The sequence below is a fragment of the Myxocyprinus asiaticus genome, chromosome 14 (assembly GCF_019703515.2).
Source record: "Myxocyprinus asiaticus isolate MX2 ecotype Aquarium Trade chromosome 14, UBuf_Myxa_2, whole genome shotgun sequence".
Taxonomy (NCBI): Eukaryota; Metazoa; Chordata; class Actinopteri; order Cypriniformes; family Catostomidae; genus Myxocyprinus; species Myxocyprinus asiaticus.
Window position 1 is genome coordinate 10749396 of NC_059357.1, and position 26843 is coordinate 10776238.

The window sequence follows — 26843 nt, forward strand, 5'->3', positions numbered from 1 at the left end:
CGGTGGGCCCAAGCTTAAAGGGTCAAAAAGTGTTATGACACCCTGCTCTCCAGATTTCAGTAGAGGTCATTAAAAAATAAAACATAATGATTGACCACTAATTATAATATTTAAATTCATACACTTAAGTTATAATTTGTGGACATTTTAAGCTGGTTTTAACTCACCTATGACACTCTTAGCGAATGAGGCACTCTTGAGTGTGGCTAGGCCCAAATCACCAATCTTCACAGATCCAGTGGGGCCAGTTATGAAAATATTGTCACACTTGAGATCTCTGTGGATGATGGGAGGTGTTCGTGTGTGCAGGAAGTGAAGGCCTTTCAGGATCTGATGACTCCAATGCTGGAGAACCTTCAGTTTCATCTCTTTAAACCTCTTCAGGTACCTATAGGGAAACAGGAAACAAGAAAGCACATGAGCTCAAAACACAGTGGCCCTGAGCCAAATGGCAAACTTAATGTGGACTTGTGGACTTTCGTTTGAGTGTGTCCATAAAAGCCCTTTGTCACCCTTTGGGGAAAACCACATTGGTTGACTTCACATTGGCCAACTAACTACCCAACAATCCATGTGACCAAAATCACCAATCAACTGAGGATTTAGGTAGCACCATTTGGGATAAGGCCACTGTCACACAAATCATTACATATGACTGGATGTAGTAGAAGCTTCATTAGCTAAGCATTCAGGAATGCAAATTCAAACTATGGCAGATAAAGGCCAAGCTTTGAAGGATTTGGTTAAGTTGGTAAGAAGTTAGAATTTGAGGGCTACTGTTGAAAACTGTTAGATAAAAGTGACTGCACAATGCCAAAGTCCAGTTATCAATTAGTTTCCAAAGGCAAAGTTTCAGGGAAGGGAGTTAAAAAGGTTGGGTTCATCTCTTTTCTGTTCCGATGTCTACTTACTGGCATCTGTAATGCCCACATCATCTGCAAGATGGAAATTTTGGAACAATTTTATGGAACTATGCAAGGACTAAACTTACGTCTTCAGCGTCCCTGATGTCATGAGTTCTGTGACGAGGATGATGCACTTGTGCCCTTTATTGGTGGACTTCCAGGAGTCGTAGAAGCGGACGATGTTTGGATGCTGTAGACACTTCAGCATCTCCACCTCTTCACTGAAACGCTGCCGCTCTACTTTTGTCAGCCTCCGGGTCTGATGAAGAGACACATAGTTAAAACAAATTTATGGGTTTGTTCATTCATGTCAGTACAGGATGGGACATATCGTAAGTTTTGTACATTTTGTGAATTGTAGGACAGGTCAGGTGTGTTAGGGTAAAAAGAACATCAACTTTTAAAAATGCATCTGAAGACACCTGCGTCTAGCTTTTTTTTTCTGCAACAACACGTTCAGTCTGAAAATCATCTTATAAACCTATAATGTCCTTCTCATTTCAGATGTAGGTTAAAGGAATAGTTCACCCAAAAATGAAAATTCTCTCTTCATTTACATAATCATCTCAACTCTGTAGGTCCTCACAATGCAAGTGAATGGGTACCAACATTTTTATGCCTATTTTTATAAGGCATCATAAAAGTAATCCATGAGACTCCAGTGGTTAAATATATATCGTCAGAAGCTATAAATTCTTCTCCCTGCACAGTAGGTGGCGATATGCACAAAGAATGCGAATCACCAAAAAGCTAAATGTGAAAGTGGAAGTGGAGATTGACAGTAAAAAAGGACATAAATATTTATCTGTTTCTCACCCACACTTATCATGTCATTTCTGAAGACATGTATTTAACCACTGGAGTCATATGGATTACTTTTATGCTGCCTTTATGTGCTTTTTGAAACTTGAACATTTTGGTACCTATTCATTTGCATTGTATGGACCTACTAAGCTGAGATATTCTTCTAAAAATCTTAATTTGTGTTCAGCAGAAGAAAGTCACACACATCTGGGATGGCATGAGGGTGAATAAATGATGAGAGAATTGTCATTTTTGGGTGAACTATCCCTTTAAGATTAGAGCTAGAGTTAAGGGTAGACTTAGGGTTTTGACTGTTTAAAAGGAATGTTGTTCTTCGGCCAACAAAGAATTATGATCCAGGAACTTGTTTTACTTGGTAAATCATGTTGTGTTTACTAATACTACAGGGCAATGAAAAAGTTGTTGCCCCCTGTCTGAATTTCTGAGTTTGCATTAACACTGTATGTTGCCAGATTTTATTGTGAACTGAGGTGTTATTTAGATATTTAGATAGAGCCTAGTGGTAAAATGGACAAAAAGTATTTCATTTCTTTGGTATTCAATGTTTCAATTATGCAAACTGAAAAAGTTTGATTTATTTATTTTTAATCTAAGGGGCAATCAGTTTTTCCACACATGGGCACTGGGTGTTATATAACTTAAATACAAGAAAGATGTATTTCATGGTTGTGTTTTTTTGTTCATTATGACATTTGGTTTAGAAATATGCAACAAATACAGAAAATCAGACAAGGGACAAACACGTTAGCAATTTAGGAGGTTGAAAGTACATTAAGTCCTCTGTATACTTTCATTTAACCTAAAGTTCACAGGTCAGTATGGCAACAAAATGCTTGAAAAGTCTTTCATTTTCCTACCATGAAATATACAGACATTCCTTTAAAAGGAGGCTAATTGGCTTATCCACCTTGAAACAAGGCCAAATGTGTCTGTGGCAACACCCACAATATCAGTGATAAGACATGTGTGCTTCTCGGCTGAACAAACAAAGCATCCATGGGGTTGTAAGGCCACATTCTTACACACTTTCTAATACATACCAAGGGGCCGTTCAGACCGAATGAAGTCTCAAAGCTGCACTGCAAGTACAAAAAACAAAAGCATTCTGTGTCAGATCAAAACATGACTCACTAAATCATGTTAGCAGCTATTCTGTGTCTTTAAACCATTAGCAAAAGAGCAAAGCCAAAATGTGCTAAATCCTTAAGCTGGCACCCTTTCTATAATAAAGAATCTGAGCTACACACATGGAAAAACTGACAGTCCCTTCAGCTTTCATTACTCTGATTTGCTGCTTTATGGTTTTAAAGACTCTAAAAGGCTAAACTGCATAATTTTCTACAAAAGTGGTAGGTGTATGACAAAAATGGTTGGTCAAAACACATATGGCACCCCTGAGTTTGCTTGTATTTCCACAGCTGGCTCTCTAGACAGCCCGATCTGTTCCACACATAACGTTATGTCAAAGGCGAAGCAAGATGGTGCCAACAACACGGGGGCCCCTATCAGTCTTGGGCCCCTGAGACAGGTGACAGCTTGACTGGACCAATGACTGCCTTGTCCTCAAGGTTGTTAGACCATAATAGCTTTACAACAAAAACAAACTCAAATCCTACACTTCTCCACTTTTTAAACAGAGAACTAAATGTCCACAATAAGTTTAGGTGTGAGTTATGTGTGTTGGTCCAAAAAAACAAGCCAACAGGGACTACTGTGAGCGTTAGAGTTCGAAATGGTCAGTGACAAAGCAAATTTCAGGGTTAAGAACTTAATTTAACTTACAGTAACTAATGGGTAGCACCCTTCTGATAGAACTTAAAAGGTAAAGTTTACCCAAAAATGAAAATTTATTTCATCATTTACTAACCCTCATGTAGGGTGACCATATTCTGGTTTTCCAAAAAGAGGACACCTATTTTATAAATATATATAAATAAATACAAATTTCCAACATTCTTTTGAACGTCCATGTACTAAAATAAAATATTTGATGCCATGAGTGTACCTTCATTTACTATTACTAATATTTTGAATGGCCATGGAAAATGAAGCAGTGTGATAACAATTTTATCTGGTCGCAAAAAGTAGTCCGTTAATTTACCTGATGAACTTTCACCTTTTGCTGACTCTTTATGCTTCGCAGAGCTAATGTGTGCTTCTAAATCACTTGCACCTTTATTAGCAACTGACACATAAGTGCCAGCTTTACATGTCATACATTCTGCTTCCCATGGACCTCGACCTGGTAGAAAGCACGGGAATTTTTTGTGCAAATCTTCTGTAAATTTGCACTTTCGTTTGGGCATTGTTTCCACTCAGCTGTCATTTGCTGCTACGGTCAAGCAACTGTTTGATGCCGAACACAACAGCGCTTCGCGCGATCGCGCATTCGCGGAGAGATTGACAGGCAGGAATTTGGCCAATAGTTGCTTCAAGCCTCTTATAATTGACCAATTGGTGTGCGAGAAGGCGGGACTTACAAAGAGGGGTTAAAGCAATGCAAATATGCGCGCGCACACAATGAAGTATTAGATCAGATGCACATCATAATGCAACTAAAGCCGAATCCCGGACATTTTCGCAAATTTAGAAATCGGCCGGATGCTTTTTTAAGGTCCGAAAAAGAGGACAAGTCCGGGAAAACGAGGACATATGGTCACCCTACCTCATGTTGTTAAACAGGTTTGGAACTACATAAGAGTGAGTAAATGAACACAGAATTTCAGTTTGGGTGATATATCCCTTTAAACAAACTGTGACACTGAGAATGTGGGGCAAAGACATTTGGTTATGCAACTAATGCAGCTGAGGATAATCCTGACAAGTTTGGATGAAGTTGGAAGAAGTGGAAGATGAAGTGTGCATGAGTGTGTTGAAAGTACTTTAATGTAGTAAAAGAGTACAGCAAGGGAAGCATGAAAAAGGATCAAGTGTCCTGTATGTCAGACAGAGCTGCTGAGGAATGCTATTGCATCTCTGACCACACTATTTCAAGACAAACCCCACCAGAGCACTGGAAAAGCAGCTGTTTGAAACTCACTTTCTCCTGGTCTCTTCCACTTTCCTTGCCGAATTAATATATTAGCATTAGCAATTAGCAAAGACATTATAATCAAATCAAATCAAATCAAATCACTTTATTGTCACACAGCCATATACACAAGTGCAATGGTGTGTGAAATTCTTGGGTGCACTTCCGATCAACACAGCAGTCGTGACAGTGATGAGACATATACCGATTTACAATAACATCAAATTAATACAGCACAATTTAAAGTCTAATATACACATAATTACACACAACAATATACAAATAATAACATACACTGTACAGTATACAATACGCATTGTATACTGCGTATTGTATATCATTAAGTGATGTACAGCAGGAGTCCACAAACTTTTTGACATGAAGTGCAATTTCCATGCTAATCACTGTGCCAAACCTCCTCCAAAAAGACAGACAGACAGACAGACAGACAGACAGATAGATAGATTATATTTAGATCCTTTTTACTGGAAAGACAAAATACTGATTAAGAATTATTTTTGCAGTGCAGTAACCAATTCAAAATAATATTTTTAATATAATCTTGCACATCAGAAATGTAGATAGTTACAATAAAGCTACTATTTACATGGGCAGGCTCCAAAGTAAAACGCTTTCATGGAATGATTCCCTCATTATAAAAATGTCACACAATAATAGTGTCTAACTGGATAAAGAAGCAAATCAGACATTGTTTTCTAATCTGTCCTGACAGCCTCTCTAGGATAGAGAAGTCTGTTCCCTCTTATGATAAATAGTCTCTGGTAGGAGCCAAATGTTGATGGTTGGTGGATCCGTTCTTAGCCATAGCTGCCAATTCACCAGCACAATTTAGCATTGAGCTAACCGCTAATGGAACCACAATCAGAACAACACTCTCCACCAACATGAGTTTGACTTGCTTAAGTTTGGAAACTGAGCCTCATTGTCTTTTTAAGGCCCTTTAGAAGATACTAGGCCCAAATCATGAATAAATTGCATAGACTGAGTTTCAAGGAAAAATTTGTACTAGAGGAATTAAGATCTCATAGTCCATCCCAAACAGTTCCAGATCTGCTAGAGGAGTTTTCCTCAGGAAAAGAAAATGTTCTTACAAGCATTAATTTTAAAGGACCCTAAAAGTACTGTAGTGCGTAATTTGTACAGGAACAAGCCAGGTCTGGCCCGACAACCCTGCAGAGAAGACCAGCTTAGATCAGAAGAATTCCAATGCTGGTTTATGCCGGTTAGTGCTAGTTTGGTGCTAGTCAAGCTGGTGGACCACCAGTGCTTCGCTGGTTGACAAAACAAATCTTTAATGAGAATTGGTATGCTGATGTGCCTGCTAGGTACACCAGCATACCAACATATAAAACGCAACATAAGGTGATGTCTTTCAGAAAAGACCTCATTCACATTTGCAAGAAATTCCCTGGCAAGAGATCCCATGGTCATGGGTGGAAACACAAGACCCCACACAACCAGACTGCTATGTGTGTAACTTATATTCTACTCTATTTGTCACTTGCATGATTGGTCCACCACTGGTCCACTAATGTAATTGTTCTAACTGAAAGGACTGAAGACACAACTCAAACTGTTAGATCAAGCCTCAAAGGAAACTATGAGCAAAACAAGAGGCTCATGACATCGATTCAATAGTTCTTTGTCCTTTAGCAGGGATTTTCCAAACAAGTTGTTTGTTGAGTTCCTTTTAAGAGACAGTCTTTTTTTTTTTTCATGAAAGGAAAGAGTTGTCCATGCTAGTTAAATAATCTTATTTACACATTCATCATAACCAAGTGTGGGACACTCACAGTGTAGTAATGCTGTGTAAATGTACCTGTTAAAAACACTTCTTTTCAAATGTAGTGGCCACAAAAATATGGACACTAGAACACAGTAAAACAATTATGATAATCTTGGCATTATACAACAAAATATTAAACCAAGTGGCATTTATCTGAAACAAATATAGTTCAAACACACTTTGAAGCAAAGCATTTCACAAAAATACGTTTCCTTGATAGCAAACGTACAGTACATCACCCAGACGTCTATTTGATGTGTGCATTTATCTCTGGGAGACAATTTTTTTAGGCTGTTTGCTAATCTGCAATAGGTCTAAGACGTTTCCTCTCAGATGTCATTAGGACATTTAGCAGATGTCTTTGAGACATTTATTATTTTTAAAAGTGTTTAAATATGATCTTTTCAAGATCTTTAGCAGATTTTAATTAGATTGTGATGCTTTCCAGATGAAACACTCTTAAACAGACATCACGGAGATGTACGTGTGCTATCTGGGTTGTTAGTTTCATATTATAAAACAACATTATATTGTTCAAAATTAGGACCATATACTGTATTTCTATGTAAAAATGGTATTTGGACTATAGCGATCAGTGGATTAAAATATTCTTCTGCTGAACACAAGCAACGATTTTTAGAAGAATATTTCAGCTCTTTAGGTCCTCACAATGCAAGTGAATGGGTCCCAAAATTTTGAAGGTCAAAAAAGCACATAAAGGCATCATAAAAGTAATCCATGAGACTCCAGTGGTTAAATCCATATATGAAGAAGCGATATGATAGGTGTGGGTGAGAAACAGATCAATATTTAAGTCCTTTTTTACTGTAAATATTCCTCCCTGCCCAGTAGGTGGCAATACACATGAAGAATGGGAATCGCCAAAAACAAAAGAAGAAGAATGTGAAAGTAGAAGTGGAGATTTATAGTAAAAAAGAACCTAAATATTGATCTGTTTCTCACACACCCTTATCATATCACTTCTGAAGAGATGGATTTAACAACTAGAGTCATATGGATTACTTTTATGCTGCCTTTATGTGATATTTGGAGCTTCAAAATGTTGGTACCCATTCACTTGGAAAACACAAGACGCCACAGAGGACCTACATAGCTGAAATATTCTTGTAAAATCTTCGTTTGTGTTCAGCAGAAGAAAGAAATACATACAAATCTGGGATGGTGTGAGGGTGAGTAAATTATGAAAGAATTTTCATTTGTGGGTGAACTTCCTTTAACACATTCAGTTCCAAGAACACTAAAAAATAGGTCTATGTTTACAGTAATACTAAGGTTCGTCAATATGTGTGGATGAGATGACAATCATTTGTGTAACAACGTTCTTGTCTCACTCGAAAAAAATTGGCTACAACAAATTCTATATTTCTTAAACGGCATCAAAACACACTAGAAATATAAACACAGAAGTCAAACCTGTGATAATTTAATAATAAAACAAATTTTCACAAACATTATAGATTTATTTTGTGTAAAGATGCCACTAGTCTACGCAAAGTCCTCCACCTAGTGTTTGTATTTCTGTGAATGACACTCTAATTTGGACACTTTCTGGTTGTAAAATTTTGTGCAATATAGTTAATGTGATGAACTACACCTGTGGTTACTCTGCTAGGACACCTGTGTGAACTTCAGGGGAACTTGATACATAAACTGACCAAAGGTTAAAAGTAATTGCAAAATGCCTAAGGAAAGTCAAGTTAGTTCTGATCATCTCTGGGTCTATCATTTGTTTGCAGATGCCACTTGCTTTGATATTTTGTTTATAATGCAATTAAATATATACTTACAGTAAGTGTGACTTAAGTGTGCAAATATTTTTGGTGTCCGCTCTTAATATCATGGCTCCTAAAGCCATTGTGCAACATAAGGTCTGTGCAAACAGTAAAGATCTTATAACATCCTATGAAGTGTGCCAAAAATGTGTGAACAGTGAAAGCAAAGAGGAAATGTGTAAAACTGAACTCTAAACACTTAATTGTAGTTTATGATGGGGGTCAGCCATGGGCTGTGATTGGGGCTTCTAAGAGTGGCTGTGACGTCAGGGTGGACATGTAATCTATTCCAGACATGGGAAACAGTGAAATTGCATGCAGTGTGCATTTACAGAGCATTTATATTTGCAGATCATATACTGGCAAAAATGCAGGAACTGAGAGACAATGATGAAGATGTGATGTAATAGTGTTTGAGTGTGTGGGTGGGATACACAGGCCTGCTCTTAATCAGGAACAAGCTGTGTCAGCTCTAAAGATACACTGAATTTGAACAGAGGGGCAGCACAACATGGTGCCTTAATGGCTCCAGTGCTCTTTTTAAGCCCTGTTAACACTGATGCAATTTTATTGCTGGCGGTCGCCAGGTAACTGTATTGTTGGTCGTAGTGGTGCTCCTACTGATGCGCTAACATTATTGGTGGGCTGTGCAACTGACCATAGCTTTTGAAAATCTGATCACAAATGAGTGCATTGCTGTAAAAATTACATTCTGGAGTGGAAAGCATTTGATTATAAATGGCAGCTGTGCATAATGCATCATATCATGAACAAGATGAATAATTATAAATGCATGAAACAAACTCACTAAGAATCCTGACAGTTTCTGACACGGTTTTCTTGCATTGTTATTTTAAATATCTCTGTATGTGTATAGATATATAAGCATTTCATTGTCTTCGCTCTCACTGGTAGTCGCTGCATCACGACATTGCTCATTTGCATTTACACGTGCAACATGCATCATCGTCGTGGTGCTCACATCAACTGGTGCTCTGTTCAGAGAGAGAGCAGGACAGACAGGCCCAGTGTGGCCTACTTACTATTCCTGAACACCAAAGGGGACCCATCTGGACTATTTTTAATTATTTTTGTATACAAACATGCACTAGGCAGACGTTTTGTCAGTTCTCATGTATCTCGCACTGCTTTTAAAAGATGCGTTGTCAAGTTACAACTCTGAAAAGGAGACCACATTCTGTTTCTTTTAACTGCACTGCATCTGTTTTGGGTACAAATGTGTCCTGGACATGTACTTTCACCCATCTGCGCTATTTTTAATTGTTGGTGTTTGTAAACATTCACTAGATGGACGTCTTTGATGGCTTTGATGCATTTTCGCCGATGTGTGCCTCAGTGCAGTATGGTACTGGATGTGTGTGCATCATGTGGATGTGTCTTCAGCGTATTTCAACATGTTTGTATGATTTTTTGGCTCATATCAGCGTCGATTGCTTGTGAACCAGTCATAATACGATTCAAGCTTTGCAAAGAAACTGTTATTGAAGGATGGGGCAGTTAAAAACACTTGGACATGATCAAACAACAGTAAGTAAACAGTTTCATTCAGGAATATTTCTAATATTTCAAATGTGTGCTGTTGTGCTTAAGTGAACAGTTTAATATATTTTGATGCAATGTGTTGGATGTGTGTTATGTGTAAACCCTGAAATATAGTTTTATAATGTTGTGGAGCTTGTTCATTCTCTTACGATTGAGTTTCAAATATGGCTGTAATCGAGGGGCTGCATGATGTTAGCCAATCAGAACAGTGGCCGTTTACACTATAGTTAAAGGGATGCTTAGGCCAAAACTGAGCGTTTAGACAGAGGGCCAGAGACAGGGTGGAAAATTATCATATATTACTAAATTATAATATATTTTTTGGTGCAAAAAAACTTTACTAACAACTTTTAAGTGTGAACGGGGCTAAAGAGATATACTGTATCAAAAGCCTTTCATTGCAAATTTGCCGCAAATTCACCACAGATCATTTTCACATAAATATGAGCTCTGCGGGAAACTTGCAACAAATTGTCCATTGTTGCCAAAGGTTTGCCGGAGATTCACCACTACAGGTCAAGAGCTGCAAACTTCTGGCAAACATTTGCGGCGAATCACAAGCTCATTTGCATATGAAAATAACAAGTGGCAAATTTGCTGCAAATTTGTGGCTAGTTTAGATTTTTTGTAAGGGAAAACATAATAGATGTGCCCCTGATGAGAAATAACATCTAGTTAAAATAAAGAAATAAAAACCCTGCCACAAAAAATGCTCTAGGTAATAGTGTACTATTGTTTAGAAACTTGAAAGAATGTGGAATTCAAAAAGATAAGACTATGTGCAAGAATTTGAATTGAATCAACTGCAGTCATTGTTTAGACCAGCGGCATTTACCCGCTGATATTGTATTGGCTTCAAGGGCATCACCATAGTGAAAAACAGGAACACAGATATTTACAAAAATATGCCTTGACTCAAGAAGTAATTCAAAAATGTTCCTCAAGCGTTTGGTCCCAAAAGGTCAATAGTACCCACAGGAAAAAAAAATCACGAATGAGATCTCTTTAATACCTCAAAAGTTTCCTGGGAGGGCGAAAGGGAATTATGGGGGTTAAAAGTTGATTCGGTGTATATATGTTTGCTTTTCTGTTTCATGTGTCTGAATCAATAAAAGTGTTAATCAGAAAAAAAAGAGTGTGTAATTTCTGTGCCTCTATCTCCACAGGAATGTGGTTATATAGATAGCAAATGGAGACTTTGACTTCAGTCTCCTGTTTCTCATAGAAACAAATCCCAATAATCTCATGTCTCCTCTAGAGTTTCAGGAGAGATCTAAACAATGTCACTATACTCAGATTTGCCAAAATACCAAAGTCTGCAATCCAAAGAGAAGGATTTCAACATTTAAATTCAAACTTTTCTCATCAAAATCTTTTATCAAAAAGACTAAATTATCTGAGATATGCCGTCCAAACTAGTTTTATAGCTCTTCAATATTGGGGGCCATTCAGACCAAATGCATTCTTGCAACAAAAAAAACAAAAAAAAAACTAGACAAAATGCAATGAATAGAACCACAAACTATTTAGCAGAGATGGACCACTTCTATTAAAATGAATGGGAGAAATTGGAACGGCCAACAGTCAACGGATGTAGAAAGGAAGTCCCGCCTTACAGGTAAAAGAGCCAATCACCTTTTAGATCCAGACATCGCCTGTCAATCAATTCGAGAAAGTGCATGCCCATTAGCTATACAATCTGGGAAAATTTTGTTATTTAGTGTAATCTGAGGTAAAGAAGCACAATTTATGATTCCAGTGTTGTCAGGTTTTACTGCTGATTTAGTATGTTCTTTGATCATAATCTTGACCAACTGTTTTTGAGATTTCAGTCTTTCCCCATTCAAGTAGATAGGAGCTGCACTTGTATGCTGCTTGTGTACATAGATAAATAGCTGCCCGAGAGCATTCCAAAGATGGCGCCCAGTGGAATAACTTTCTAAAAAGACTTGATAGAACAGAAATCAAAAGTTATTTTTAACTAGAATTATGTTTAAAAAACGCAGTGCTCCTGCACGGGACATGGTGGAACAGTCAAAAACGTCTGTCTAACACATACTTACAAAGAAAAACAATTGAAAAACACGTTCGGTGTGACGGCCCCTTACAGTACGTTAATAATTGAAACATAACTGAAAACCCAATTACATCTCTTGAGCTACCAAAAAAGAGCCATTTTTGTGTAATACAATATTCTTCTGGGATATTGCAGTGGTTAACACCCAAGCTTGGCAAAGGTTGCAAGCCAGATTCAAAACTGCGACGCCTTTGTGAACACAATAGCTCAAAGTTTTAAAGCATGTAAACTAACCACAAAGTCATAGCTCCAATTATAACCATTTTAAAGTACTATTCTCACTTTAATAAAAAAAAAAAAAAAAGACACACAAAAAATCTAGTAAATAAATGAATATACTGTACATAGTCCCTTGTTAACATTCAGTGATCTGCTGCTTTGAGCATTCACACCAAGTTATCGCAACCATTGTCCATGCAAGTACTCAAATTACACGGGACATCACACTCCACATATGCTTTGGGCAGTGTATTCTTAGCCTACACTGGAGAGCAATAAATATTTGGCCTTGTGTGCCACTCTTACCTAACCTGTGTAAGGGTGTTTGAATATCCTTCTCCATTCTGCGATTTTTGGTTCTTGTTTATTTTTTGATGACTAAAGTCCAGGATATGACAATATCATCTATTGTGATGAACTAAAAAATGGTTAATGCCATGGGGTGCACATTAGATAAGAGGATCAATTAAGATAATCTGCAATCTTATAGGCAATGTTTTTCCGCCTATGGTCCATTATGTAATTTAAAGAGATTGCACTATCTTTAGATAGTAAGCCATCATTAAACTCAAATATGATTGGCCTTTGACCGAAAGCCAACAGTCTTGGCATAACAACCTACAGTAACATGATTCTGAAACATAGTAGCTGCTAATGTAGGTCAAGATCACAAGATCAACCAAGGTTATGATGAGCTACTGGAAACTTCTCTGGCTCCTCTCTGGCATCTGAGATGATGAGGCTGATCTTTATGTGTTAGCTTTTGCTCCAAGTACTTCCAAAGATATCCATGGTAATCCATATATTTTCTAGGCTCTCATCCACATGACTGGAGTCAATGGGTTCAAGTACTGTATGTTAGTAACTTGACAAATGGATCATGGGAGATCTCACTACAATCCAGAGGTCAAAAGAGAGAGTTTGGCATGTCACAATAGACTCTGGCATTGGTGAATTAAACTGTATAATCTCTCTGACACGGATTTTATTCAAGATAGTGTCCTGTAACTCAACTGGTAGACCATGGTGCTAGCAATGCCAAAGTCAAAGTCACAAGGGAACACATATACTGATAAAATGAAAGCACTATGAGTTACTGGATAAAAGTGTCTGCCAAATGAATGTAAATGTAGTGTCTAGACCAGCACATAGGCCTACTGCAGGAACTTTGAAACATCATTATTAGTCTGGTGTCTGAAAGGGACATCAGGTCTTTTTAAAGATATGCCATAGAACACAAGCTGCCTTTGATTGGGGGACCTTTTGTGCCTGGATTTCAGGATTTGAGGACAAGAGAGAAATTACATTCAAAGCACAAATTTCCAATGTGCTCAATCCTATATCCCTCCAAAACCCAATCCTAATCGCAAAATCTACCAACTACCCTCATCTTCACCAAAAACTTACAAATTATAAAGCCTAACTTAACCTTCTGCAACATACTTAACACAATGATTTTTAACAGGTTTCCCACCCTTTCCAGTCATTTGAGATTACTGGATACAAATTTCTAAAAATCATTTGAATTCAGACCAATTTGCGAACTAATCCTTCAAACCAATTTGAGAAAATGTTTTACCTATTTATTGACTTGAACTATTTGCTAAAAAATTAGACATCACTATGCCTTGTGAGCAAATTTCACTCTACAAAAGAGCAATATCTAGCTGATGATATATTTTTATGATAAGTAAGACATTTGAAGATTGATTTCCCTGAAATTTGTAAACACTGTGGCACTTTCCACTTTGCCATTTGTTTGAGTGGCCCAACATGTCAACTTTTGGCTCAACCAATGGCATGAGTTTACAGTGGGAGCAGGGGCAGTTCTATGGTCAGTGGATATTTGGGCTTAGCCCAGACCTCTGTGGATATGTATGGGGCCATCCTTTAATGAAATATCGGAATAAAATACACATTTAAATGTTACATCTGTGGCGTGTCATTTATATAATAAATCTTTAAATATTACTGAAATTAAAACTAATATGTCCCACTAACATTTGTCTCTGCCCCAGATATGCTTTGTCAGTGCTTTTAACACTATGTACTTTAAAACATTGAATGCCCATTGTGTACATTGAAAGTTTAATAACCTTTTATTTCAGTTGGGTGTTTTAAGTTAGTTTAGAAGATAGCAGGCTGTAAATAAAACAGGCTAAGGTAGGTGCTTATGAGAAAAAATAGTTGCTAGATTTGCCAAAGTTTGCAAGTTTCATGGCATTGTGTCTTAATAAAAGAGTTTTGCAAACATCCTGGCTCATGAATTAAATAAGCAAATTCCTCAAACACATCTGTATATATAAAAGTACTTTGTTTTTTTAGGGTTATACAATATACCTAAATGGTGGACCAACTCAACACAGTTTTCCAATATCTCACCAAGACAGGCGTTTTGACTGTTCACTCACAGTCGCAATGGTGAGTCACGAGCGCTCTTCTTGCATGCAAACAAATGCATGAGTGCTGGAAAGCAGCTACCAACAAGTAGCGTGTGGGTAATGAGTCAGTATTTGGTTTTACTGATACTGTAGAAAGCTGATATTACTAACTTTATATATACAGTATATAGAACTTAATATTAACATATATTCATATTTAGTATCAATTTGATAGCGAAGCACCGGTACCTTTGACATCACTACAAGATGATAAAACATTCGGGGCTTACTAAAAACATTGGTGGATTAAGCACTGGTAGTGCTGCCTAAGGACAGGACTACCTGTTTGGTTGACTAATAGAAGACAGGGAAGTGTTTAGGAAACCTGTTTGAACAACCATTATTTTTCCAGTGGCGTTTGGTGCAGCTAGAGGCACAGAAATTACACACTTTTTTCTGATTAACACTTTTATTGATTCAGATACATGAAACAGAAAAACAAACATTTATACACAGAATCAACTTTTAACCACCATAATTCCCTTTCGCCCTCCCAATCCCCAACCCCACCCCGACCCCCAACAAACATCCCTGTGGTTCAACTTGAGAAAATTGGACGGTAACTCTTAAACTCATTTGGATCTTTGTCCTTTTTAAGAATCAGACTGATCCGGGCTTGTGTCATGGTTGGTGGAAGCTTTCCATTCTTTAATGATTCCGTATACACTTCTAACAAAAGTGGAGCCAGTCCAGTAGCATAAGAGCTAAAAAATTCAGCGGCAAAGCCGTCTGGCCCCGGAGCCTTGCCTATAGGCAAGGCATTAATTACCTCGCTAAGCTTCTCCAAGGTTATCTCAGAATCAAGAGAATTTTTTTGCTCAGTCGTCAGTTTAGGAAGTTCTAATGGTTCCACAAAGTTTCTAATATCTTCATCAGTAGACGAAGACGTGGAACTATAGAGATCAAGAGCCTAATTAATATCAGTGGCCGAGGTAAATATTTCACCACCAGCAGATTTCACTGAGGGAATGGTAGAAAAAGACTCTCTCTGTTTTATATATCTTGCCAAAGCTTCCCTGCTTTGTCCCCCGACTCAAAGTATGACTGTCTTGCCCTGAATAGCCAAAACTCCACCTTCCGCAACAAAATAGTATTATATCTGTATTTCAATCGGGTCAGTTCTCTGAGGCCATTAGACAACATTCAACGTTTCAGCTCTGCCTCGACACTTTTAATATTCCCTTCCAGTTCCACGAGTTCTTGTGCTTTAGATTTTTTGGTGAATGAGGCATACTGTATGATCTGACCCCTAAGAACTACCTTAAGTGCCTCCCAAGCCACGCCCACAGAGGATACTGAGGACCAGTTGGTCTCCATATAGACTTTGATTTCAGCCTTTAGCATTTGTTTGAATTCAGGATTTTGCAAAAGGGATACATTAAAGTGCCAACTATATGATTTCTTTTTCTCCATATGTGCAAAACACTAAACAAACCAGGGCATGATCTGAGACTAAAATGTTTCCAATTGAGCAATCAACAACAGATGAATGAATCTATTCTACAGTAAATCTTATGGACTGAAGAAAAAAAATGTATAGTCCCTACCAGATGAGTTCAAAAGTATCTAAATATTTGTAAGACAAGATTTTTACACATCCAGTGAAGTGTCACTGTTGCTCTAGGGGGCTTGCACACTGTTGCTTCACGATGATCAAGGACTGAGTCCATCAAAAGATTAAAATCTCCACTCAATATGAGGGGTGCCAGTGGCTTGCAACATCACATGTCAAAAGGTATCACATGTCCGATCCTCACATGGCGTCACGTGACTCTGAAATTACACACTCTTAAATAAATAGTTTTCTCATTTCAGTGTAATGCAAACTTTACAAACACATTTTTCCATTGCATTTCAATGCACAACTACCAGCATGCTCTTCTATCTGACTTTAAACCTTCTGTCAGGCAGGAAAATGGTCTGCATGCTCAAGTGAGCCAGAGAAACGATGGATGATCCCTCCATTACGTAAGAAACGGATCAATGAATCTAGAACTTGCATACCCACTACCTCACTGGAAGCTTCCTCTTTCTCTCTTGCTCTCTCTCTCTCTGCTTTATGAAAGCCCAAAATTTATGGATCACCAAAATGCCACAAACTGCCTCTTTTGCAGCTAATTGACAAGGTGGCAAATATGATGTGGAAATATCTGCTCATTTAAACAATGCTGGTGTGTATGCTGAAGCTGGTCTGAGCAGTTATAAAACAGAACCAGTCCCTGAGAAACCATGTCACTTACTAACTTAGCAGAAAAGAATATGTCTGATGCATTGCTTTGACATCATTCTTTGGCCATAAAAACCAAATCATGTTTGACCACTGACAAAGATGTACTACTAGAGCAGGATTGCACTAAGGTAAACATAGGTCACGTAAGGTAAAAAAACAACAACCTTCAACCCACTCAAATTGATTTAATGTAACTGTATTTGCTGCCTTAAAGCAAAATCAAAGCGGTGGCAAAGTTACAAGTTTCAGTAATAAGATTATTAAACTTCATTGAGCACTTTGAAAGTGCATCTTGAAAGAAAGTTCATGTTGACTTACTGATGAAGTGTAAACACAATGAAACACTTTCTTATGATTTGTTACATTCATATGAGCAGACAGATGTCGCTTTCACACTGTTAAGATTGAAAAGACATGAATATGTCATCATTGAGGGACTTGCCCTTTAGAAGCTTAATAGAGAGAATCCAAAAACGATCAGAAAAAGATGTCCTTGTGTACACTCTTTGGGGTTCATTGAAGATTGGAGCAGCAGAAATAGTTAACCTTGTATGAATTGTCATGTGAACATTTAGCTTTATGCAAAGCTAAAATGCTATTTCTAGCCCTTTTACATGCACCCGTTATCAGGCACGATTTTTTTCTGTTTGATCACATTTGGGTTTTTTTCTCTAGGAAGACCTTTGATACTAAGATGCACTGCAAAAATCCTATTCTTGATGAGAATGTTTGTATTGTTTTCCTGTAAAAATATCGAAAAATCTTTGAAACAAGATCAGTTTACTTTATCTTGTTTTAGAAGCAACACTGCATTAGATCCTTTGACTATTTGCAGAGAATATATTTTTAATATGTGTATTTTGTATTAATGTACTGGCATTTGTTTCACTTGTTATTAACTTGTTTAGTCAAAAGAAGTGAATAAAATCTGTGCTGAAGAAGTAATCCAAAGTATTTAGATAACATTACTGACCTTGAGTAATCTAATGGAATAGTAACAAATTACATTTTACAGCATGTATTTTGTAATCTGTAGTGGAATACATTTTAAGTGAACCTCCAAACCCTTCTTACTGTTTATGTTGGATATATGTAAAAATGCTCATCAAATAACAAACAAACATCCATTCATCCATCCATCTTCTATACCTGCGCTTATCCTATATAGGATTGCAGGGGAGCGGCAAATAACAAACATATTAAAGGTAAAATGTATAATTTTTCCTATGTTAAAATAATGTCTCATATCCCAGTTTATTATGCAATAGTAACAACTATAGTAAGTAAGCAGATTTCCCTGAAAAGTGTAAACACTGTGGCGCTATATTCTGTGTCTTCGAACATATCGACCAGCCCAACACAACACAGCAACATTGGCATAATGAATTGAGTTTGGGGCGGGATTAAAGATGTTTCCAATTCCGTTTGGTGATGCTAGTGCTGCAGAAATTTCAGCTTAAAAGACCCTTGGGAAAATTAGCTCATGTGTTGTTTTCATTCCCTTGCATTTCAGAGCAGCTGATAACTATTGTCTATTTATGATCTGTTCTATTTTCCTCCACGAGTTTATGTTCCTAAATGAAAGTAAGTTAGTTGCACTTGAGACACTGGTGTGATTCATTTTTCTTTAGTAGCCAAGTGTGTATGTCCTGCCTGAGGGAAGGGAGGCTGTCTGGTGGCTGTATGGAATGTCTCACTAAACCAGCATTTTGCTCTTAAAGCTCTCAGATCTATAAAAGGGGCTGGGGATTCAACACGCCTAGATGTTCCCTATAATAAGATTTCAATAGAGCCTCAGGTAGCACAGAGGAACAGGATTACCAAGTAGCCCTGGATAACAGCTAAATGCAGAGCCAATAACAAAAAAGTGTCTTCAGATGAAACCAAATTAAAGAAGCAAGGCCTAAATCTACAAGCTGTGTGACGTTGTGACTTGGGAAGAATGACTTAAAAGCATTTGATCACATGTAACGTAGATTAAACCATTTTGTTCTGGTAACTGCGGGCCGTTAAAAGTCCTGGCAGGACCATAAGGGTTTATTGTTTTTCACCAGTAACAGAGAGCCGTTTTAAGAGCTTTCCTATTTCAGTATCTGTTTACTAGAAATGGCTGGTTTAAAGTTTAAATGCATCAAACTCGACACATTTAATCCCCAATTCAAAACAGTATGGGTAAATACATGCTTTTTTAATTTAAACTCTTTTTATCCTGGCTTGAGAACAGAAAGCTTAACAGTGTGAAAGCCTAAGTTGAAAATCTTGATTCTGTTTGTTTGTTTTCAAACTATTACGAAACAAGTGCTTTAGAAACACTGATGTAGGCTACATCCACATTAATCTGTATAGATTTGAAAACTGCATTTTTGAAAAGCTCTCCATCCACAATGCCATTTTCAAGCATTCTCCAAAAATTGCTCATCCACACAGAAACTTATGAAAACTTTTACCCTTATTGCACATGCAAAAAAATCGCCATTCCATGTACAGTCTGAAACACAATTGTCCTTGTGTTCCATCGCCGGACAGCAATTCCTAGTAATCTTCCCATCGCCTTTAAAGGAATGCAATGTGGAAGTTGTACAAAGTAACATTTATCTTTAACAACACTGGCAAAGTGAATAGCACAACAACACCACTACAACATATGTGTCATTTTGATTGTTTTAGGTTGAATGGATCACATGATCAACATTTTCAAATTTATCCACTTGGAAGAGCTTTTTCAAAAAGCTCTATTTTCACTGTCAAAATGCCATCTCAGTGTGGACGGAAGGCCAAAACTTAGAAAAAAAGATGCATCAAACAAAAACGTATTAGTGTGGACGTGGCTGCAGATTTTGACCTAATGAAATCAACATGCTTTATGTACCCTAAAATCAACCCCATTCTGCCGAGTTACTGACAGCTAAGCCTTCCCTCTGGTGGTTATCAGTCCCATTATCAGTTAACAGTAGCACATTGCGTTAGCAACCTCCAAGATATGGGTTCTGGTCCTGTGAAACCCAAAAAATACCCCTTTTCCACCAACATGGTTCCTGGGCCGCTGAAAATTCTCTATTCCTAACACTATCCACAGCAAACTGGTTCCACATCAGCCCCAAAACCTTGCTAGACTTAAAGCAGAAACCGATTATGTCAGGGGCAGAAGGTGGAATAATATTTTGTCACCAGGTAAAGTTTTCCGAACAACAACAGTTTGGCTAGCTACCTTATGCAGCAAGGAGTACTTCTTCACTATAACAACAACAACAATGAAAACCACAAAAATGTCAGACATCAAAACCATTTAGTAGTGGTCCACGGAGGAAACGAGCACTCTACTTGTGATATGGTCTTCTACGGAGATCCAAGATAAATTAGAGAGCTCGCAAAGGAAAAAGAAGTCTACAATGAGATACGGTAAGAAATGCATTGAATTCAACAACAGTTATGCTTGAGATAAACACTGAATAGCTGGTGTCCTCTGCAGCTGATCTCGGTTGTTAGCTTTCCTTACACTCTTCTGATCTTATTTTGAGCATTTTTTTTGTTTGTTTTTGGCCAGCTACTCAATTAGTTAGAAAGATCGCGGCTATCTGTTAAGGAAGCCTCGGCCGAGAACCAGCCGAGACCAGGCTCTGGCACTAGAACCAGTGCCATTTGGGTGGAAAAGGGGTAAAAGTAATTGTGGTCATATAAACAATGGTGAGCCCGTTTCAGATTAGAGCAATTAACATTTTCGCTCTAAAATTATATGTTTACTACATAGATGGTTAGGTTCAGGGATGGTGTTTGGGTTAGGGCATGTGGTGAATAAATTATGCCATTTACAACAAAAAATACAACTTGCTTTTGGCGCCACTATGTGGATGTTTCACCTGATAACTTGAGCTCACACGTGGCCCTTACATTCAACAACACTTCCAGCACCCAGTGGCTGAATTTCAGAAGGCACAGACTGATTTCAGCAGCAGAACTTTGTGACATAATTTACTCACCATTATGTCATTCCAAAACCGTATGACTTTCTTTTTTATACGAAAAAGAAAGGAGAGGCTTTGGGTCCTTTTTTAAGTTTTAAAGTGACTGGGATATTCATATTCATTGAAAAAAGAAAGGGGTGGAACAACATAAGGGTGGGTACAGTATGACAGATTTTTCATTTTGGGGGGAACTACTCCTTTTTCCTTGCATGAAAAATCAATTTTCACAGACCTGTGACACTCTCTCTCTCTCTCTCTCTCTCTCTCTCTTCCCAAAGCATCACTTAATAGAGTTTGAATGAGTACCACCACATATATGGCCCACAGGGGCAATTCCAGGTAATGATATAAATCTGCTATGACAAATGACTCTTACTCATTCATAAATCATTTTCCATACTATAGCCCATCCAGAGAGAAGGAACCATGACTCACTATTTAATATGGAGAGGATGTGTGCAATAATTTTGCACAGCAAATCAATCCTGACAGTGTAGCTGATGGACTGGTCAATAATGCTGTATGAGAATTCGGTGTGGAACAGACCTCTAACCCGATTAAGAGGTTCCATCTCTTGAAATGTTGCCATATGTTCTGTAAATGCAAGATAGCACTAAACCACTTATGACACTTTATTTCCTCTATATAGTTCTCTGTTATGAAGAGTTCACGTTGATGCCAATGATTGGGAAAGTGAACTATGCAAGAACAAGGTTAGGTATTGTCTCTGTAGACACATTTCTTTTTTTAAGGAGGACATATCGTAAACTTGTAGCATTTTATTTTTCCCCTAAAGTCCATTTAATCTGTTGTAATGTTACACAATTTGTCCCTCATTTAAGAAAAAAAAATACGGTTAGAGTATTGCACAAATGGGGCCAGTCCATAAACATGAAAATACACACAGTTTAAAAAGCATAGTCTGAAGCAGAACATATTATACGTTAAAATAAATTTAACTTGATAAAATCATTGATTTACCAGCGTTACAGCAATTACAGGGTTTTCTGGCCTTACTGTATGTCATTTAGACAACAAAATCTAATATTGCATATAACTTTAATTAGATAAGATTAGAAAGTGATTTTATCACACTAAAATCATTTTAATGCGTATAAAGTTTATGTCTGCTTTACTTCTGAAATGGTGTGTATTTTAATGTTTATTAAATGGCCTTATTTACTTCCATTGTATGTGGCATTTTTTGCAGTAAAAGAATAAAAAATATAGTAAAAAGGACTTAAATATTGATGTTTCTCACTCATACCTATCATATCGCTTCAGAAGATGTGAATTTAACCACTGGAGTCGTAAGGATTACTTTTATGTTGCCTTTGTGCTTTTAGGAACTTCAAAGTTCTGGCCACCATTCACTTGCATTGTATGGACCAACAGAGCTAAAACATTGTTCAAAAATCTTCATTTGTGTTCAGCAGAAGAAAGTCATATACATCTGGGATGGCATGAGGGTAAGTAAATGATGAGAGATTTTTCATTGTTGGGTGAACTATCCCTTTAAGTCCCTCTGTTATTCTCCTCTAAACTGTTTGATGCATAACTTAAATAATCAAGATCAATGAACATAAGCTTGTGGACCATTGTCTTGTCGGATATGAAGAGCATGCATTTGTGTCCTATTCCGGTCATTAATAAGCGTCAGAAGTTTCTGGAAGGCAAACATTGTGTCCAATAGCTTCAGCTCATTGTGTTGCTATACGTCATAGCAGTCGATTTCATGATCTCTTCCTTCCACAATGACAAAAGGAGATGTTTTCCTGAAGCCCCATGATACGGTTTAAACCCAGTACACGGTCACCATGACAGGAAGTGACAGAATTCAATTAGGAAACAACATGATGTTATTTACATAAAAGCTCACTTTAAGGCTGAAAGACTTTGGATTATCTGAACTGTCTGAAATGTCACAAATGCAATCAGTATAAATCTATGAACTTTTAAAGGTAAAATGTGTCATTTCTTTGGCACTAGTGGGATTTCAAAAATAATGACACTCCCACTATCTTTTATTGGTTGGACAAACAATTAGTCCCACCCCAAACTTATGCTACTTGTTGAGCCAGTGTTGCTGTATCAGGCTGGATGGGATGCTGAAACAAACAGAACAATGATTTGATAGTGCCACAGAGCCCCTTTTTAAACATTTTTCAGGGAAATTAACCTACAAATAACTTAATTATCACTGTTTCTGCACATTAAGCTGGGACAGGAGAAATTTACAGTATTTCAACATCGAAAAGTTACACACTTTAACTGTAGATGCAGTGCCAACAATAAGAGATAAGGATCCCTTTCATGAAGGGTCATAAACTTTGTCTCTTCCTTTACAGTTTATCTCTTGAACTGTTTGAACCGTCACAAATGCAAATCAGTATAAATCAAAGCAACTTTAACTACAGTCGGTTTGATGCACTCAGTGGTCAAATTCACCTCATACTAATTAAGGCCATCAATCAAAATCAATTGGAAGAGCTTTTTAGCAATTAACATTTCACCTGGGATGAAACCAATAGTAGTAATGTTTTAATACTAGACTAATTGCATTGCAGATTGCTATTAGGGACTGCTATTAGGATATCTTTCTTTTTGATAAGGAAAGACTGAGTCAGATCAGTTCACGTAGTAAAATTATGAGATGATTATCTCACTGAAAAGAGCTACCAAAGGAAATTACATCAGTATGCTGCTCTTGATCATGCGTAATTTTATTTAAACAGGGGAGATGACCCACAAAAATCTCATAAAGCAATACTACAGGGCAGCCTCAATGAAACTGTGTGCAATCTAATAGACCTAAGAGGCTCTTTAATAAATTTCACACCCTCTTGACATAAAGAGAGACTCTGACTATGTACAGAACGGAATACAATAGTGTACTGCATACTGTGCAGCCTACTAGTTTTTAAATAGTATGCGAAGCAGTGCGCATTATGCAACAAGTGGTATTATATTGCAATTTTAATCAAATTCTGGGTAAGGGTTAGGCTCAAAAAATTCTCAATATTTTTAGGCTGCTGAAAATATTCCAAACATATCTTGATAATTGTTTATTTAATCAGAAATTACATAAAAGTGATTTTAAATCCTATTTTTTAATTCATCCTAACAGCCATTGTAGCCAAGTAGATTCAAAATGTTTAATGAAATAAAAATCGAATTTTTCACTAAATGAACAAAAAGAAGAATGGTATTTAATTTGTATGCACCAATGCAACAATACAATAATAAAATAAAATGATTACCATAATTTTTACTTAATGTTTACATATATTTTTACAAAACATTTTTGTGAATGAAAAAGGTGTGCAAAAACTACAACTTCACTCACTTATATTTTGGAACCTAGCTGAATATTATTTTTTAGTGTCCAGTCTTATTATAATATGATGCTGAATTAGTATTATTATTTTAAGGGCTTGTTTTATAAAATAGTAATATGTTGTATTGACTTCACCTTCACCTGGGGCTTTTATTTTGAAAAACACTGCAGTGTCAGTATTTCACAGTTTACAATTCCTCATTACAAATCTGGTGAAAAGCTGTCACCACCTTCATTTCTGTGATACTGTGTCACGTTTTTAGATTTGTGTAATAACTTAAGCGGCTTTACATTTATGGAAATTGCGCAAATGGGTGAACCTGCAGCACTTTTCCTTCACAATGCACGTGAACCACTCCTCAACCACTGAAAACAGCATATCTGCGTGTGAACACCCTTACGAAAATCGAGAGTTCATGGCAAATTTGCCGCAAACTTGCCACAAATTCACCACTGATAATTGTCACATGCAAATGAGCTTTGAGGCAAACTTGCGGCAAATTGTCCATTGTTGCCAGAGGTTTGCCAGAGGTTCACCACTACCGGCAAAGAGCTGAAAACTTCTGGCAAACATATGCGGCGAATCAAGAGCTCATTTGCATGTGAAAACAAGGAGTGGCAAATTTGCTGCAAGTTTGTGGCTAGTTTAGATTTTTGGTAAGGTAATCGCTTCACCCCTTGAGTGTTTTGCCATCATGCAATTGCGTGGCGGTAAACACTGCTACTGTGCAGAGTCAACTAAGTAAACCATTTGTAGGTTGATTTTACCAAAAAAGTGTAACACTATAGCTCTGTGGCACTATCAAAACATTCCATTGTTTGTTTGAGCAAACCATCAAGACTGAGACAGCAACACTGGCTTGACCAATGGTGTATATTTGGGGTGGGTCTATCTTTTTGTACAACCAATGTAAGATGGGGGGTGTTTTCTGTAATCTGTTTGAAAACAGTGATTATTTTTGGAATTCCATTTGGTGACACTAGTGGTGCAGAAAAGGCACATTTCAGCTTTAAAAATTGAAAATAAAAATACTTCCGGTTCATTTGTCACACAAGTCAAGCATTTACATTTAGTCATTTAGCAGACACTTTTATCCAAACCGACGTACAAATGAAGAACATAGCAAATAATTTGTCATACAAAAGTCAACAACATCTGCAGTATCTCACTGCCAAGTTCTCAGAGTAGCTGTTGTTGTATAGAAGCAAGTTTTAATTGTTAAATAGTAAGTGCAATTAATAAATAGTAAAAGCATATTACATTATGTGATACAATACTCTATTTGTATACTGCACATTTTGGAAAATGTAGAATGCAGCTGAGGAGGGAAAGATTTTCAGTAAACAACAACTTAAAGGTGTAGTTTACCCAAAAGTGAAAATTCTGTGATCATTTACTAACCTTCATTTTGTTACAAACCTGTTTGACTTTTCAGTCTTCTGTGGAACACAAAAAGAGATGTTAGCCTCAGTCATCATTCACTTTCATTGTACGGAAAAAAGATGCAATGAAAGTGAATGGTTACTAAGACTTACATTACACCTATCACCTTCTTTTGTGTTCCATGGTAAAAAAGAAAGTCATATGGGTTTGGAACAATATGAGGGTGAGTAAATGCTCACATGCTCAGCAAAAAGCTTTAAGAAAATGCCTGAAATGACCCAAAAATTGTGTATGTTACAAAGATCTCTGACGATACAGGACTCTGGTGGGTATCAGGATATGGCTCAGATTTAATCTGTGTTTGAAGCCCCTGTGATCACGTGTTTTAATTAAGTAATAGCACTGAATGTGAACTATCACCATCTATGGAAGACAGCTGTTGTTGTCTTATTATACAGAAAGAAAAACAGCAAGCAGTCCTGACTACACAATAGACTGCAGGTTGTGTACAACAGAACAAACACTTTTACAGGGAGACTGCATGTCTAAGTGTGTCTTTGTGTGTTTGCATGTGTGGGGTCATGTGTAAATTGTATGCATGTGTCTCAGGGCCAAAGTATACAAGTATTTGTTGTCTGCGTTGCTGATCGAAACACAGTATGCGTAACCCACATTTCATCACCAGAACAGTCTGCGCGAACTGTCCATGTGCGGCCCAGATTTTCTCGACAAGTGGTGGACAGTCCTTGTCTGTGCGCATGCATCAAAAGCTTTCGTATTCGCTTGTGTGGTCAAAAGAGTATAGAGCTGTTCAGCTTGTAGTCAAAAAACTCGGGGAGAATTCGCCATGGGTTCCCTCTGGATTTTCCTATGTGTTTTTATAATGGGGTTTTTTAACTTATGAGTTAAATAAGGTCTGTGGTAAACATTACTTGACGACACATGGACGTTTTGTTCTACAACATAAATTACTTGAATTTTGAGGCCGTATTTAACTTTATTTTTTAAAACACATGCTAGATTCAAAATTCGGATCGTCAAGTAATGTTTACCACAGACCTTTTTTAACACAAAAGTTTAAAAACCCCATTATAAAAACACATAGGAAAATCCAGAGGGAACCCATGGTGAATTAGACTTCCAGGTTCACCTACAAATTTACATCATGGTTGCACAGCTCTCTCAGAGCAAAAATATGTAAAAACATAATAACCTGACCAGGTTAGGTCAGAAAAACTCTGAGTTTAGTTTGAGTTTGCCCTTTGACAG

At 37.3% G+C, this 26843-nt stretch overlaps 1 protein-coding gene across 1 annotated transcript in view; it reads right to left on the minus strand.

The window, feature by feature from the left end:
- Positions 1 to 26843, minus strand: part of LOC127452222 (serine/threonine-protein kinase WNK4-like) — an 89170-nt gene that overhangs the window by 47933 nt on the left and 14394 nt on the right. Inside the window, exons 2-3 of the mRNA XM_051717564.1 lie at positions 992 to 1164; positions 168 to 388 (exon numbers count right to left, since the gene is read on the minus strand). Coding sequence (XP_051573524.1) covers positions 168 to 388; positions 992 to 1164 — 394 coding nt within the window. The remainder of the gene's footprint in view (positions 1 to 167; positions 389 to 991; positions 1165 to 26843) is intronic.